Genomic DNA, 13,781 nt, shown 5'->3' on the forward strand with positions numbered 1-13,781 from the left:
TGAGGAGGGACGCCTGGGGTGAGGAGGAACGCAGGAGGAACGCGGAGTGAGGAGGGACGCCCGGAGTGAGGAGGGACGCCCGGGGTGAGGAGGGACGCGGAGTGAGGAGGAACGCCCGGGGTGAGGAGGAACGTCTGGAGTGAGGAGGAACGCCCGGAGTGAGGAGGGACGCCCGGGGTGAGGAGGAACGCAGGAGGAACGCGGAGTGAGGAGGGACGCCCGGAGTGAGGAGGGATGCCCGGGGTGAGGAGGAACGCAGGAGGAACGCGGAGTGAGGAGGGACGCCCGGAGTGAGGAGGAACGTCTGGAGTGAGGAGGAACGCCCGGAGTGAGGAGGGACGCCCGGGGTGAGGAGGGACGCAGTAGGAACGCGGAGTGAGGAGGGACGCCCGGGGTGAGGAGGAACGCAGGAGGAACGCGGAGTGAGGAGGGACGCCCGGAGTGAGGAGGAACGTCTGGAGTGAGGAGGGACGCCCGGGGTGAGGAGGAACGTCTGGAGTGAGGAGGGACGCCCGGGGTGAGGAGGAACGCAGGAGGAACGCGGAGTGAGGAGGGACGCCCGGAGTGAGGAGGAACGTCTGGAGTGAGGAGGAACGCCCGGAGTGAGGAGGGACGCCCGGGGTGAGGAGGGACGCCCGGGGTGAGGAGGGACGCAGTAGGAACGCGGAGTGAGGAGGGACGCCCGGGGTGAGGAGGAACGCAGGAGGAACGCGGAGTGAGGAGGGACGCCCGGGGTGAGGAGGGACGCCCGGGGTGAGGAGGGACGCCCAGAGTGAGGAGGGACGCCCGGGGTGAGGAGGGACGCGCGGAGTGAGGAGGGACGCCCGGAGTGAGGAGGGACGCGCGGAGTGAGGAGGAACGCAGGAGGAACGCGGAGTGAGGAGGGACGCCCGGGGTGAGGAGGGACGCCCGGAGTGAGGAGGGACGCCCGGGGTGAGGAGGGACGCAGTAGGAACGCGGAGTGAGGAGGGACGCCCGGGGTGAGGAGGGACGCCCGGGGTGAGGAGGGACGCAGTAGGAACGCGGAGTGAGGAGGGACGCCCGGAGTGAGGAGGGACGCCCGGGGTGAGGAGGGACGCGCGGAGTGAGGAGGGACGCCCGGGGTGAGGAGGGACGCGCGGAGTGAGGAGGGACGCCCGGAGTGAGGAGGGACGCGCGGAGTGAGGAGGAACGCAGGAGGAACGCGGAGTGAGGAGGGACGCCCGGGGTGAGGAGGGACGCCCGGGGTGAGGAGGGACGCCCGGAGTGAGGAGGGACGCCCGGAGTGAGGAGGGACGCGGAGGAGGGACGCCCGGAGTGAGGAGGGACGCGCGGAGTGAGGAGGAACGCAGGAGGAACGCGGAGTGAGGAGGGACGTCCAGAGTGAGGAGGAACCTGCGGAGTGAGGAGGGGACGCGGAGTGAGGAGGGACGCGCGGGGTGAGGAGGGACGCCCGGGGTGAGGAGGGACGCGCGGGGTGAGGAGGGGACGCGGAGTGAGTTGGAACGCCCGGAGTGAGGAGGGAAGCCCAGAGTGAGGAGGAACGCAGGAGGGACGCCTGGAGTGAGGAGGGACGCCCGGAGTGAGGAGGAACGCAGGAGGAACGCGGAGTGAGGAGGGACGCCTGGAGTGAGGAGGGACGCCTGGAGTGAGGAGGGAACGTGGAGTGAGGAGGGAACGCGGAGTGAGGAGGGACGCGGAGTGAGGAGGAACGCGCGGAGTGAGGAGGAACGCAGGAGGAACGCGGAGTGAGGAGGGACGCCCGGGGTGAGGAGGGACGCCCGGGGTGAGGAGGGACGCCCGGAGTGAGGAGGGACGCGCAGAGTGAGGAGGGACGCCCGGAGTGAGGAGGGACGCGCGGAGTGAGGAGGAACGCAGGAGGAACGCGGAGTGAGGAGGGACGTCCAGAGTGAGGAGGAACCGGCGGAGTGAGGAGGGGACGCGGAGTGAGGAGGGGACGCGGAGTGAGGAGGGACGCCCAGGGTGAGGAGGAACCCGCGGAGTGAGGAGGGGACGCGGAGTGAGGAGGGACGCGCGGGGTGAGGAGGGACGCCCGGGGTGAGGAGGGACGCGCGGGGTGAGGAGGGACGCGCGGGGTGAGGAGGGGACGCGGAGTGAGTTGGAACGCCCGGAGTGAGGAGGGAAGCCCAGAGTGAGGAGGAACGCAGGAGGGACGCCTGGAGTGAGGAGGGACGCCCGGAGTGAGGAGGAACGCAGGAGGAACGCGGAGTGAGGAGGGACGCCTGGAGTGAGGAGGGACGCCCGGAGTGAGGAGGGAACGCGGAGTGAGGAGGGAACGCGGAGTGAGGAGGGACGCGGAGTGAGGAGGAACGCCCGGGGTGAGGAGGGACGCGGAGTGAGGAGGAACGCCCGGAGTGAGGAGGGACGCGGAGTGAGGAGGAACGCCCGGGGTGAGGAGGGACGCGGAGTGAGGAGGGACGCGGAGTGAGGAGGGACGCCCGGGGTGAGGAGGGACGCCCGGGGTGAGGAGGGACGCCCGGGGTGAGGAGGGACGCCCGGAGTGAGGAGGGACGCCCGGAGTGAGGAGGGACGCCCGGGGTGAGGAGGGACGCGGAGTGAGGAGGAACGCCCGGGGTGAGGAGGGACGCGGAGTGAGGAGGAACGCCCGGGGTGAGGAGGGACGCCCGGGGTGAGGAGGGACGCGGAGTGAGGAGGAACGCCCGGGGTGAGGAGGGACGCGGAGTGAGGAGGGACGCGGAGTGAGGAGGGACGCCCAGAGTGAGGAGGGACGCCCGGGGTGAGGAGGGACGCCCGGAGTGAGGAGGAACGCCCGGAGTGAGGAGGAACGCCCGGGGTGAGGAGGGACGCGGAGTGAGGAGGAACGCCCGGGGTGAGGAGGAACGCCCGGGGTGAGGAGGGACGCGGAGTGAGGAGGGACGCCCGGGGTGAGGAGGGACGCGGAGTGAGGAGGGACGCGGAGTGAGGAGGGACGCCCGGAGTGAGGAGGGACGCCCGGAGTGAGGAGGGACGCCCGGAGTGAGGAGGAACGCCCGGAGTGAGGAGGAACGCCCGGGGTGAGGAGGGACGCGGAGTGAGGAGGAACGCCCGGGGTGAGGAGGAACGCCCGGGGTGAGGAGGGACGCGGAGTGAGGAGGAACGCCCGGGGTGAGGAGGGACGCGGAGTGAGGAGGGACGCGGAGTGAGGAGGAACGCCCGGGGTGAGGAGGGACGCCCGGAGTGAGGAGGAACGCCCGGAGTGAGGAGGAACGCCCGGGGTGAGGAGGGACGCGGAGTGAGGAGGAACGCCCGGGGTGAGGAGGAACGCCCGGGGTGAGGAGGGACGCGGAGTGAGGAGGGACGCCCGGAGTGAGGAGGGACGCGGAGTGAGGAGGGACGCGGAGTGAGGAGGAACGCCCGGGGTGAGGAGGGACGCCCGGGGTGAGGAGGGACGCGGAGTGAGGAGGAACGCCCGGGGTGAGGAGGGACGCGGAGTGAGGAGGGACGCGGAGTGAGGAGGAACGCCCGGGGTGAGGAGGGACGCGGAGTGAGGAGGGACGCGGAGTGAGGAGGAACGCCCGGGGTGAGGAGGGACGCCCGGAGTGAGGAGGAACGCCCGGGGTGAGGAGGGACGCCCGGGGTGAGGAGGGACGCCCGGAGTGAGGAGGAACGCCCGGGGTGAGGAGGGACGCGGAGTGAGGAGGAACGTCCGGGGCGAGGCGAGGTGAAGCACCGCGTGTAAAGAGCCTGGCCCAGCTCCTGCACGCCTCCCGCTGTCTCACCTGCTCCCTCTGGACTCTCCAGCGAGACCGTGTGCTTCCTGCAGGCAATCCGCTCTGCTTCTCATCGGAAGAACAACGTTCACTGGAAACGAGGGGCCTGATGAAGTCACCAGGTGGGGCTAAGCAACTGACTGGTGAGACAATTTTATTTTCAGAGAAATTTTTACAAGGATAAGCTTCACTGGCTGTTGGCACAGAGTTGTCCTCTGGAGAGGCTCATTTAGAAATAAACGAAGGCATCTGTCTGTGTGCTGTGGAACAGGCGTGGGTGGCAGGGCCGAGGGCAGAGACGGGGCTTGGGGGAGGTCAGAAAGGACCGGCTGAGTCACCAACTAGCCTCACTCAGGCTGTGATGACAGACCCTAGCTCTTCTGACTGGTCCAAGCACCTGACCACGTTCTTGTGAGACGCTGGCATGATGCCAAGGGCTCTAGTGTATTTTAGTCAATGTGTAGGCCCCACATGACTTTAGTACCAGTTTTAAAATGTATGTCCTTTTATCTGGGGTCAGGCATTTTAGCATTTTACAGAGGGGGAACCAAGAACAACAATAAATGTCAAACCACGTAAGAGCCACGATGGCAAAGACAGCCACCAGTGTTTAAGAGGAACCTCTCGGTGTCAGGCACTGGGCCCGCTGCTGCTGTGCTCACCTCCTCGAACCATCACAGCGCACTGGCAGGTGGGAATTGCTGACATCCTGCCAGGGAACCCTCTGACAGTCACACCCTGAAAATGGGAGCTTACGCACCAGAGCTTAGAGACCTGGTGGATGGCAACTGCTACTGACCAGCTGCCCATCTGCTGAATTTACACGTCACTGGTCAAAAGGAAAATGAGCATATGGCCCGATAAGATCAAACACGTCAGTGCTACTGAAGAAATAAACCTCCGTGTAGGGAACATGCCATCTCCAAGAGAAAGGTTCCAGCCTGTTCCCACAAATAAGAGGCTTTTAAACAAGGTAAAGCCACCAGGTGCCACATGGCAAAGGCAAGGGGCCTCAGGACCTGCCACTACACCTAGAAGCTGGCCGCCTTCGCTCAGTGCCCTCCTCTGCCATTCAGCATCAACCTGGCCCTGCCTCTCTCAGCTCTCTCTGCCAGTGCGGGCTCCACACTCGCCCATGAAACTGTTGCCAATTCACAGTTTCCCCATTAGTTCCTTAGAGCACCCCAGGGCCCAGCCTGCATGCCTTCTAACCCCTGGTAGCTTGCCATCAGATGAGCCCTGACCCTGGTATTGAATGGTAAACTGTTTGGCAGATCTTTGTTCTAGGTTCCTGGAGGAAGCCTCTAAGCCCGTAGCACTTTCTGGGTGAAAGGAGGATCCAGTTGATGCTAACAAGGCGACTCATGGTGGCTCCTAGGTAATTTTAAGATTGCAGCTGGTCGTGCTGGAAAGAATGTGATGAGAGCGTTGGGGGCATTAAGCAACATAATATTAGCCTGATTTCTGTCTCACCTCTAGGGACATGAGAGGGCTTGAGATGGAGTCATTGATCATATGACTGAACTTAATCCATCAAGTCTATGTAACAAAATCCCAATAAAAACTCTGGACAGTGAAGACAGAACGAGCTTCCCTGGTTGGTTGTGAAGCATATCAATATTCTGGGAAGGTGACATCCTCAGGACAGGGAAGCCTCATGTCTGAGACACCCCCCCCCCCCATTCTCATCTTCTTTGTCTCTTCTGTCGGCTGGTTCCTATCCTTTATAACAGAACTATAGTTGTAAGTAGAGTGATTTCCTGAGTTCCTGGTATCATTCTAATAAATTATAGAACCTAAAGGACAATGAGAACTCCTGAATGTGCAGCCAGTTGGTCAGTGTGAGGGTGGCCTGAGAACCCTGGAGCTGTGGCTATGTCTGGTGGGGACCTGTGCCCTTAACCTGGGAAATCTGATCTAATCTGATTTAGTGTCAGAGTCACACTGCACCCGGGCACTGGGTCCACCCAGGCAGTGGCCATGGCTGCCACGACACTCCTCAGGCAGAGGTGATCCTACAAAAAGCCCAAGAAATCGCACCTTTACTTAGGTAGGTGAGAAGGTAAGAGAGCCAGGGAGAGATGGTAAATGATAACTCTTTTGAGTGATTAAATGAAAGACAATTCTAAGAAGAGGCTGTGTGACTCACAGGAATAGGCCCTGTCTGCAGAATCAAAAAGCCATGGGAACCCAGAACAGTTCACAACACGACAAGATGAGCTGTGAAATATTCAGGTCACAACGGTTATCCTTGAGGCAACTGTGTCAGGATGAACAGCTCTCTCTCTCAGGGGTGCAAAGGAGTCAACTGGTGATGTAGGCTGACTGCTGATTTCACGGCACACCGGAGGTAAAGCACAAAACGTGCAGATGGCTTTACTCTCATGCTGGAAGTCTGAAAGGCGCTGTCTCCAGTATATCACCCTCCAGAGAAAACAAGTCATACAGATGCATGCTGGGTTCTACCGAAGGTAAGACGGAAGGTGTGTATTTCTCTAAATCTCACACACAATGGGATAACTCTTAGTGGCACAAAAATGCCAGCAAATCTATACATTCATAATAAAGTACAGTTGTTTCTTGAACAACATGGGTTTGAACTGTGTGGGTCCACTTACACGTGGATTGTTCTCAATAAGTATAATAAATGTATTTTCTCTTTCTTTAATTTATTTTTTGAGAGAGCGAGAGACAGGAAGGGAGAGAGGAGAGCAATGAGAAGTATCAACTCATAGTTGCTTCCCTTTAGTTGTTCATTGATTGCTTCTCATATGTGCCTTGTCTGGGGGACTCAAGCCAAGCCAGTGATCTCAAGCTCAAGCCAGCAATCTTGGGGTTTTGAACCCAGGATGTCAGTGTTCCAAGTTGATGCTCTATTCACTACACCACCACCGGTCAGGCCCTTATGATTTTCTTAACATTTTATTTTTTCTAGCTTACCGTACTATAAGAATATAGTATGTAATACAGATAACATATAAAACATCAGCCAACTGACTGTTTATGTTATTGATAAGTCTTCTGGTCAACAAGTAGGCTTTTAGTAAAGTTTTTGGGAAGTCAAAAGTTATACATGGATTTGACTGCAAGGGGTCACCCCCTCAACGAAAGTCCCAGGGTCAACTGTGCACTTTCGGGGGAGAGGGGAAAGCTGCCTGCTCAATATCTGCTCGCCCATACGGCCTTCGGAAGGTATCAGAGGCACATGCTGGGGCAGCAGCAGGAAGTCACAAAACTGCTCTCTGAAATCTCCAGAAAACGTAAAGGGTACTTTCTCCACATCGAAGCACCAAAACCTACAAAAACACATCCTTGCCCTTGCCTATCCCGGAAATGAATCATTGTCCCATCTTGCTTGTGCTGAGGAACTCTCTAGAAGGCCTGCTTCCCTTCACTCTGCACGTTTGCGTTTTACAGCTCCTCAGAGTCCACTTCTGCAAAGCCTCCTCCGACCTCACCCGGCTCAGGCCTCACCCGGGACAGGTTCCTCTAGGTCCAAGGGCAGACCTCTTCCTGATGCCACAGCCAGTCCAGATCACACACACGGGCTGGCTGAGAATGCTAGTTTCAGATGCCCGAAGACACAGTGTGCTCTCAATTAAGGCGTGCTTAACCAACCAGCAGTGATCTGGAAAGTGGAATCAGCAGGTTCAGCAGTGAGTTTGTTACTTTAGACCAGGGGTCCCCAAACTTTTTACACAGGGGGCCAGTTCACTGTTCCTCAGATCATTGGAGGGCCAGACTATAAAAAAAAACTATGAACAAATCCCTATGCACACTGCACATATTTTAAAGTAAAAGAAAAACAAAACAGGAACAAATACAATATTTAAAATAAAGAACAAGTAAATTTAAATCAACAAACTGACCAGTATTTCAATGGGAACTATGCTCCTCTCACTGACCACCAATGAAAGAGGTGCTCCTTCTGGAAGTGCGGCGGGGCCGGATAAATGGCCTCAGGGGGCCGCATGCGGCCTGCGGGCCGTAGTTTGGGGACCCCTGCTTTAGACTCTGGAGGGGCTCCTTGTCCCTACTCCTCATGGCACAACACAAGATAAAACTCAGACTTTGTTACTCTTTTTTGGAAACGTGCCTGGTCTACTTCTAATGATTTCCTCATTACAGCGCTTCAACTACAAAGGCCTCTGTAGCAGGCACAGACATCACAGGAGTTAGGAAAATGGGAGAATGCTGCCGGGGGCAGATCTCAACTTTGGTAGAGGGGGAAGAACACTGGTAATTGGAAAGGGTCTACCCAACAATGGACAGACAGTGTAATGGCTGAGTTCTGGAGGCAGAGCTGGAGGGGCCCCTCCAGGGGAACCTAGGAGGGAACCTGGTGGGGTAGAGGTGAGTGCAGCAGAGGCTCAGTGAGGTGGGTGGAGGTGGGTGGGGGGGTAGGGGTGAGTACAGCAGAGGCTCAGTGAGGTGGGGGGGGGTGGGGGTGGGGGTGGGGTAGGGGTGAGTGCAGCAGAGGCTCAGTGAGGTGGGGGTGGGGTGGGGCTGAGGGAGCAGTTATACAGTAACACTGTGCAATCACATGATTCATTAACAGCAAGACTCTGGAGCAGACACTTTTTTAAAAAAAAACACGTGTCAGGTGCATTATCTCAAGCTCTATAATTTCCCTAGAGAGACATTCATTATTAACCCCATTGTTTAGATGAAGAAACAAAGAAATGAAGTAATTCGCTAGCAAGAGGCAAAGCTGGGATTTGAATCCAATTATGTCAGGTCCCAAAGCCGGTGCTATTTTTCACCAAATCAAAGCTATTGATAACGGTTTAACCACATTTCCTCTGTAAACAGGAACATACACATACATAGACATCTAACATACATACACACATAAATATATAACACAGACATATACATACACACACATCACCTAACACATAGCAAACAACACTTAGTAAATATCTGCCCAGAGAATGGCACCCAAGGTAATTAAGTATACATCAGGCGTTTTAGGAAAGGGCCTAAGAGCTAACCTGTAGTGTCCCAGGTGTCTTCTGTGACAAGCCTGTCCAGGTTTGCAGACAGAGCACAGACTGAATGATAACATTGAGGGGACAGACATAAACACCCGCCTTACGCTTACTCATCTTAGTTTATCATCCTAGGCTTCAGGCCATTCACTGAGAACTATTCCTCACTGGTCTCCAGCCACCATTTCCAAGCAGATCTCATTGCAAAGCGCACAGTGCTGACTATAAATGCTCTCAAACACGAGGTTCCTTGGTATAAAACAGAATTTCATGTGGCGTTCTGAGCTTGCAGTCCAAGCAGATGTGCTAATATCTTAAAGACCCAGAAAACACCTAATTTGAATTACTCTGCTGAGAATGAACGCCTCCAGCAGGGGTGGAGACAGGGCATAAACAGCCCCGGAGAAAAGCCAACCCTGAGCTGGGTCCTGAAAGGACCCAGCTCAGGGACCTAGCTCCTCCAGTGTGGGGAGGGTGCAAAGGGGCTGGCCTGGCTTTGAGGCACCTATCAACTAACTTCCCAGTCAAAGGGCGTTCCTGTTCTTGCTGCTCTACCCCATGGTGTCAGCAGCTAGACTTCTCTTTTTCAGAAGATTTAGAACAACGTGAGGGTAGTGGCTATTTTTAGTGTTTTTTAGCATTCCCGAAATTTGGTCCTTAACAGATGCTAGATACAAGAATGAAAAAGTGAATAAAGAACGTGCACATCTAGGACATTATTCATGCATCTACCAGGACGGTGTTCCTAACCTACGGATGGGTTGTGTCATTCATTCCCCACTGCTTACAACAAAGCCCAAACTCATCTGCGTGGAAGAGGAAGCTGCCACAGTACAGCCCGGTCTACCCTCCTGTCCCATTGCCCCCACACTCTGCACAATCCACATACATCAGAGTGCATGCTATATTTTCTTTCTTTTTTCTTTTCTTTTTTTTTTACAGAGACAAAGAGAGAGTCATAGAGAGGGATAGATAGGAACAGACAGCAGACAGACAGGAATGGAGAGATGAGAAGCATCAATCATCAGTTTTTCGTTGCGACACCTTAGTTGTTCATTGATTGCTCTCATATATGTGCCTTGACCGTGGGCCTTCAGCAGACCGAGTGACCCCTTGCTCGAGCCAGCGACCTTGGGTCCAAGCTGGTGAGCCTTGCTCAAACTAGATGAGCCCGTGCTCAAGCTGGCGATCTCGGGGTCTCGAACCTGGGTCCTCCGCATCCCAGTCCGACACTCTACCCACTGTGCCACTGCCTGGTCAGGCGCATGCTATATTTTCTAAAGCTTTCAGAATTCTTTTAAAACTCTCTCTCACCTGACCTGTGGTGGCGCAGTGGATGGAGTGTCGACCTGGGAATGCTGAGGTCGCTGGTTCAGAACCCTGGGCTTGCCTGGTCAAGGCACATATGGGAGTTGATGCTTCCAGCTCCTCCCCCCTGTCTCTCTCTCTCTCTCTCTCCCTCTCTCTCTCTCTCTCTCCCTCCCTCCCTCCCTCCCTCCTCTTTAAAATGAATAAATAATAAAATAAAAAAATTTAAAAAAAAACAAAAAATTAAAAAAATAAATAAAACTCTTTCTCTATGTCTTTGTATATGCTCTCCCCTTCTCCAAGAATGCATCTAGCCACGCTTATGTACTGGGCAATTTTCTTTTTTTCGAAGCTAACCAGCCCAGTGTCCCCATTGTCCTGCAGCTTTTCTGGACCTCTCTCTAGTCTTTGCTTTGGGCAGAGTTGGCCTGTGAATCCAGACAGTGCAGGCGCAGTCCCAACTCCACACCCCCCCTTGTGACCTCAGACAACTTTCCTAAGTACTCTCAGTCTCCATTTCCACATCTATCAATGCGAACCTTCCTCCTCTGTAGACTGTTTATGACGATTAAACAAGATGAGGATATAAGGTATAATAGATGAGAGTCAGGATTCAATAACTGTTAGCTATGAGGTTACTCTTTTGCAATTCTCTTAATCCAGTCTTCTCCACGGTACCAGTCTACCAATGTGAAGACCTTGCAGATATAATGGAACACATTAAAAAGTATATATTGCACACATGGATTCCTGGAGCTTGTAGGGAAGTATGCTCCACAAATCTTTCCAGCCAGTGTTCCCATCAAGTTATAATGTTGGGGTGGGTACCTGTTAGGATCAGATTGATCATGAGGAGGCAGCTGCTGGAAGGTACAAACAGGAGAAGGAGCCCCCCAACCTCCTATCTGGGTATCCGAACCCCAAGGAAACTCAAAGTGTGTAACGGTTTCATAAATAAAGCAATCACTCCAGCACAATTATCATCCCTGAGCCTGAGAGAAAATGACCTGCTGACGTCATCTCTGGCCACTTGCGGCAGCTGGGTAACACATTAGACTGGGAAAATGTTCCACCTGCAAATTGGTAAGGAAAACTTTCATATTACACTGCTGCCCCTGGGGCCACAGCAGCCCGTGCCGTGGTGACACTGTACCACAGTTTGAACTTGAGCACCAGGGATGGAAATGACATTCACTGGGAAACAACACGGCCTTGCTTTGTGGAAGCTGGGTATCAACAACGAGCAGATGCCGACAGGTACGACGATTCTTGTTCCTGTAAGAACCATATAATATGTATTTCTTCCCCTAAGAGCCTTGCCTACATATTCTGTCTTAAAAACAACTTATAAAATGCATTAAATATGTATACTTCTTGTTTTCCCTCTTAAAGATCCCTGGGAGGCCAATAGAAGATGACTTTCCACCTCTGAGTGGGAAATCAAATGCCACCAACTAAGAACTGGAGGTGTTTCCCAGAGGGCCGCCATACAGAGGATGCGATGTCAGGGGTCCTCAGGAGTCCCCAGCATCCTGCACTGTACCTTGGGGTTCCCTCCACCTTCTTTGGCTGCGTACAACATCTGCAGGGCGGACTCGGCGAGTGTCTTGGTCTGGTCCAGCACCGTCATCTGCTGCTGATGGTCCAGAATCTTGGAGGCAACACCAACTGCAGCTAAGATCAAGGGCTCGAAGTAGCTCGCCAGCTGTGTCACCTTTCAAGACAGAAAAGCCACAGATACACCACGTAAATACATGTGTCTCCTTTAGGGACCCCATGGGTGAGGAGGGGGCTGGAACAGGGATGGGAGGACTCAGAACGAGGCAGACCAGCTCAACTTTATTTTTTCTATTATACAACTCAGTATCATGAATTACAGTCACCATATTATACAACAGATCCTTAGACCTTATTCATTTAGTCATTGCTCAACGTTACTTTTGAAAGTACTTGCTGATTATTAATAAACTCTTGCGTGGGTTTTACATCCTCTGGGGAGCTCTCAGTCTCGTCTCTCATTATGGCAGAGATGTTAAGAAACCCTGCCTGAGATCCAGAGCTAGGAGTGAGAATTTTGCAAATATTAATTTCAATTTCACAAATAGAAAGGCTTTTGAAAGAGCCGAAGCCTAAGAAGGAAGAGGAAGAGGAAGAGAAAGAGGAGAGGGGCAGGGGAGCAGGGCAGATGAGAAAAGACGACCGAGAGGGAAGGAAGGCACCAGCTTGTAGGATGCCAATCCAACGGCCCACCGCCCTGAGCATTCTGACCAAGCTGTGGATTTGGAATATAAGCAAATATGATTTCACATCAACCTAGATGTTCTGTTTATGACGAGCTGAACCTAGAAGAATAAAAAAGTCTGCCGCAACAGCAAACCACTGTTCTAGCAGAACCCTGTCACCAGATACGGCACAGGGCAGCACCAGATATGGCACAGACAACCTCACCAAAACTCACCAGCTGGCTGCTGCAGGGCCACACACGCCACATTTACCGGGTATATCTTGCACATCAGCCATTCTGCTAAATGCTTACCATGCAACTCACTTAATCTTCACAGCAAATGTGCGAGGCAGGTACAAAGGAAGACTTGGAGGCTAGACAGGTGAAGGGACCTGCTCAACCTCGTGCAGCCAGGAGGTGGAGCTGAGATAGGACCCAGGTGTCCCGCTGCACAGCCCAGGCCCTTGACCGCCACTGTACCATCTGCCACTTCTCATTTTTATTGCAGGTCTTGCTAAGTCGTAATATTGGGTTTTAAAAGCTTATTATTTGGTATTTGTTTGTTGCTTTCTAAAGTATTTAAAATAAAGTCCCGGGAAAATCCAGCAATGCTTGTCAACCTGGCATCCGGAATATTGCGTGTTAACGTTTTGCTGTATTTGCCTCAGGTATCAAGCTATTCGTGCTCGGCTAACACACAATGACACACAATGACGCTGATTAGAGTTTTCCATTCAGCTCCTCATTTTGTCTGACAATTGCTAATTGCTAAATGATTCCCATCAAGTGTGTTTAAGCTCTAACCTTCAGGCAGCAATCCCCTAATGCTTGTTCCACCTGCGGAGGGAGGAGGAGTATGATGGGGACGTAGGCAGGAAGCCCACTCCACAGGAGCAGCAGCAGTCACGGGTTAGAAACAAAGCCGGGAGTGGGAGTTTGTGGGGGTGGGCAGTCACTGGGGAAAGCTGGGGTCCCAAAATATTAAAGCCCATTAAAGCTAACAGTGAGACAAAACTGTCAGCCAGCAATGATCATACTTTAATTTTTTTTAAATCTTATTCCAGTTATCTTACAGAAAAGCCTCAAAGCACTGGAGCAGGGCTGCTGCTGGCCCTTCTGGGGCTTTGGGTGAATTCTCAAGGGGCTCTTCATCCTCTGGGCAGACGTGACTGATGCCAAGACACACAACCCGGCTGGGTTCTGGCCCCCACTGCTTCAGCCGAACACCTTTGTGTAAGGCCCAGCCTGCAAAGCCCGGGTCCCAGCCCTACACATTGGTACTGGATTTCATTGTCTTCCCCAGGGAGGGCACTGGTGTCCCCACAAAGGGGAACCGTGCACTGATGGGTCGTCAGGGGTTAGGAGGGAATCAAACTGTTTAATGAATTAGAATCTTACATGTGTTTTTCTGCATTAGTTTTATTATTTTAAAAGTACATTTCATCAGTGCAGCCGTAAAAAGCCAGGGCTGCTGCGTGCTGAGAGGGTTAACCACAGCCACGCTGGCACCTGGCTTCCCCGGGAAGTTAGTATGCCCCAGGGACGGAG

At 54.1% G+C, this 13,781-nt stretch overlaps 1 protein-coding gene across 6 annotated transcripts in view; it reads right to left on the reverse strand.

Annotated features, from left to right (window-relative positions):
- The window catches only part of TLN2 (talin 2), a 484,588-nt gene that overhangs the window by 82,132 nt on the left and 388,675 nt on the right, over positions 1-13,781 (reverse strand). For all 6 annotated transcript variants that reach the window (XM_066274650.1, XM_066274649.1, XM_066274645.1 and 3 more), the window contains one exon: positions 11,553-11,723. In XM_066274650.1, the coding sequence (XP_066130747.1) occupies positions 11,553-11,723 (171 nt within the window). The remainder of the gene's footprint in view (positions 1-11,552; positions 11,724-13,781) is intronic.

The sequence above is a fragment of the Saccopteryx bilineata genome, chromosome 4 (assembly GCF_036850765.1).
Source record: "Saccopteryx bilineata isolate mSacBil1 chromosome 4, mSacBil1_pri_phased_curated, whole genome shotgun sequence".
Classification (NCBI taxonomy): domain Eukaryota; kingdom Metazoa; phylum Chordata; class Mammalia; order Chiroptera; family Emballonuridae; genus Saccopteryx; species Saccopteryx bilineata.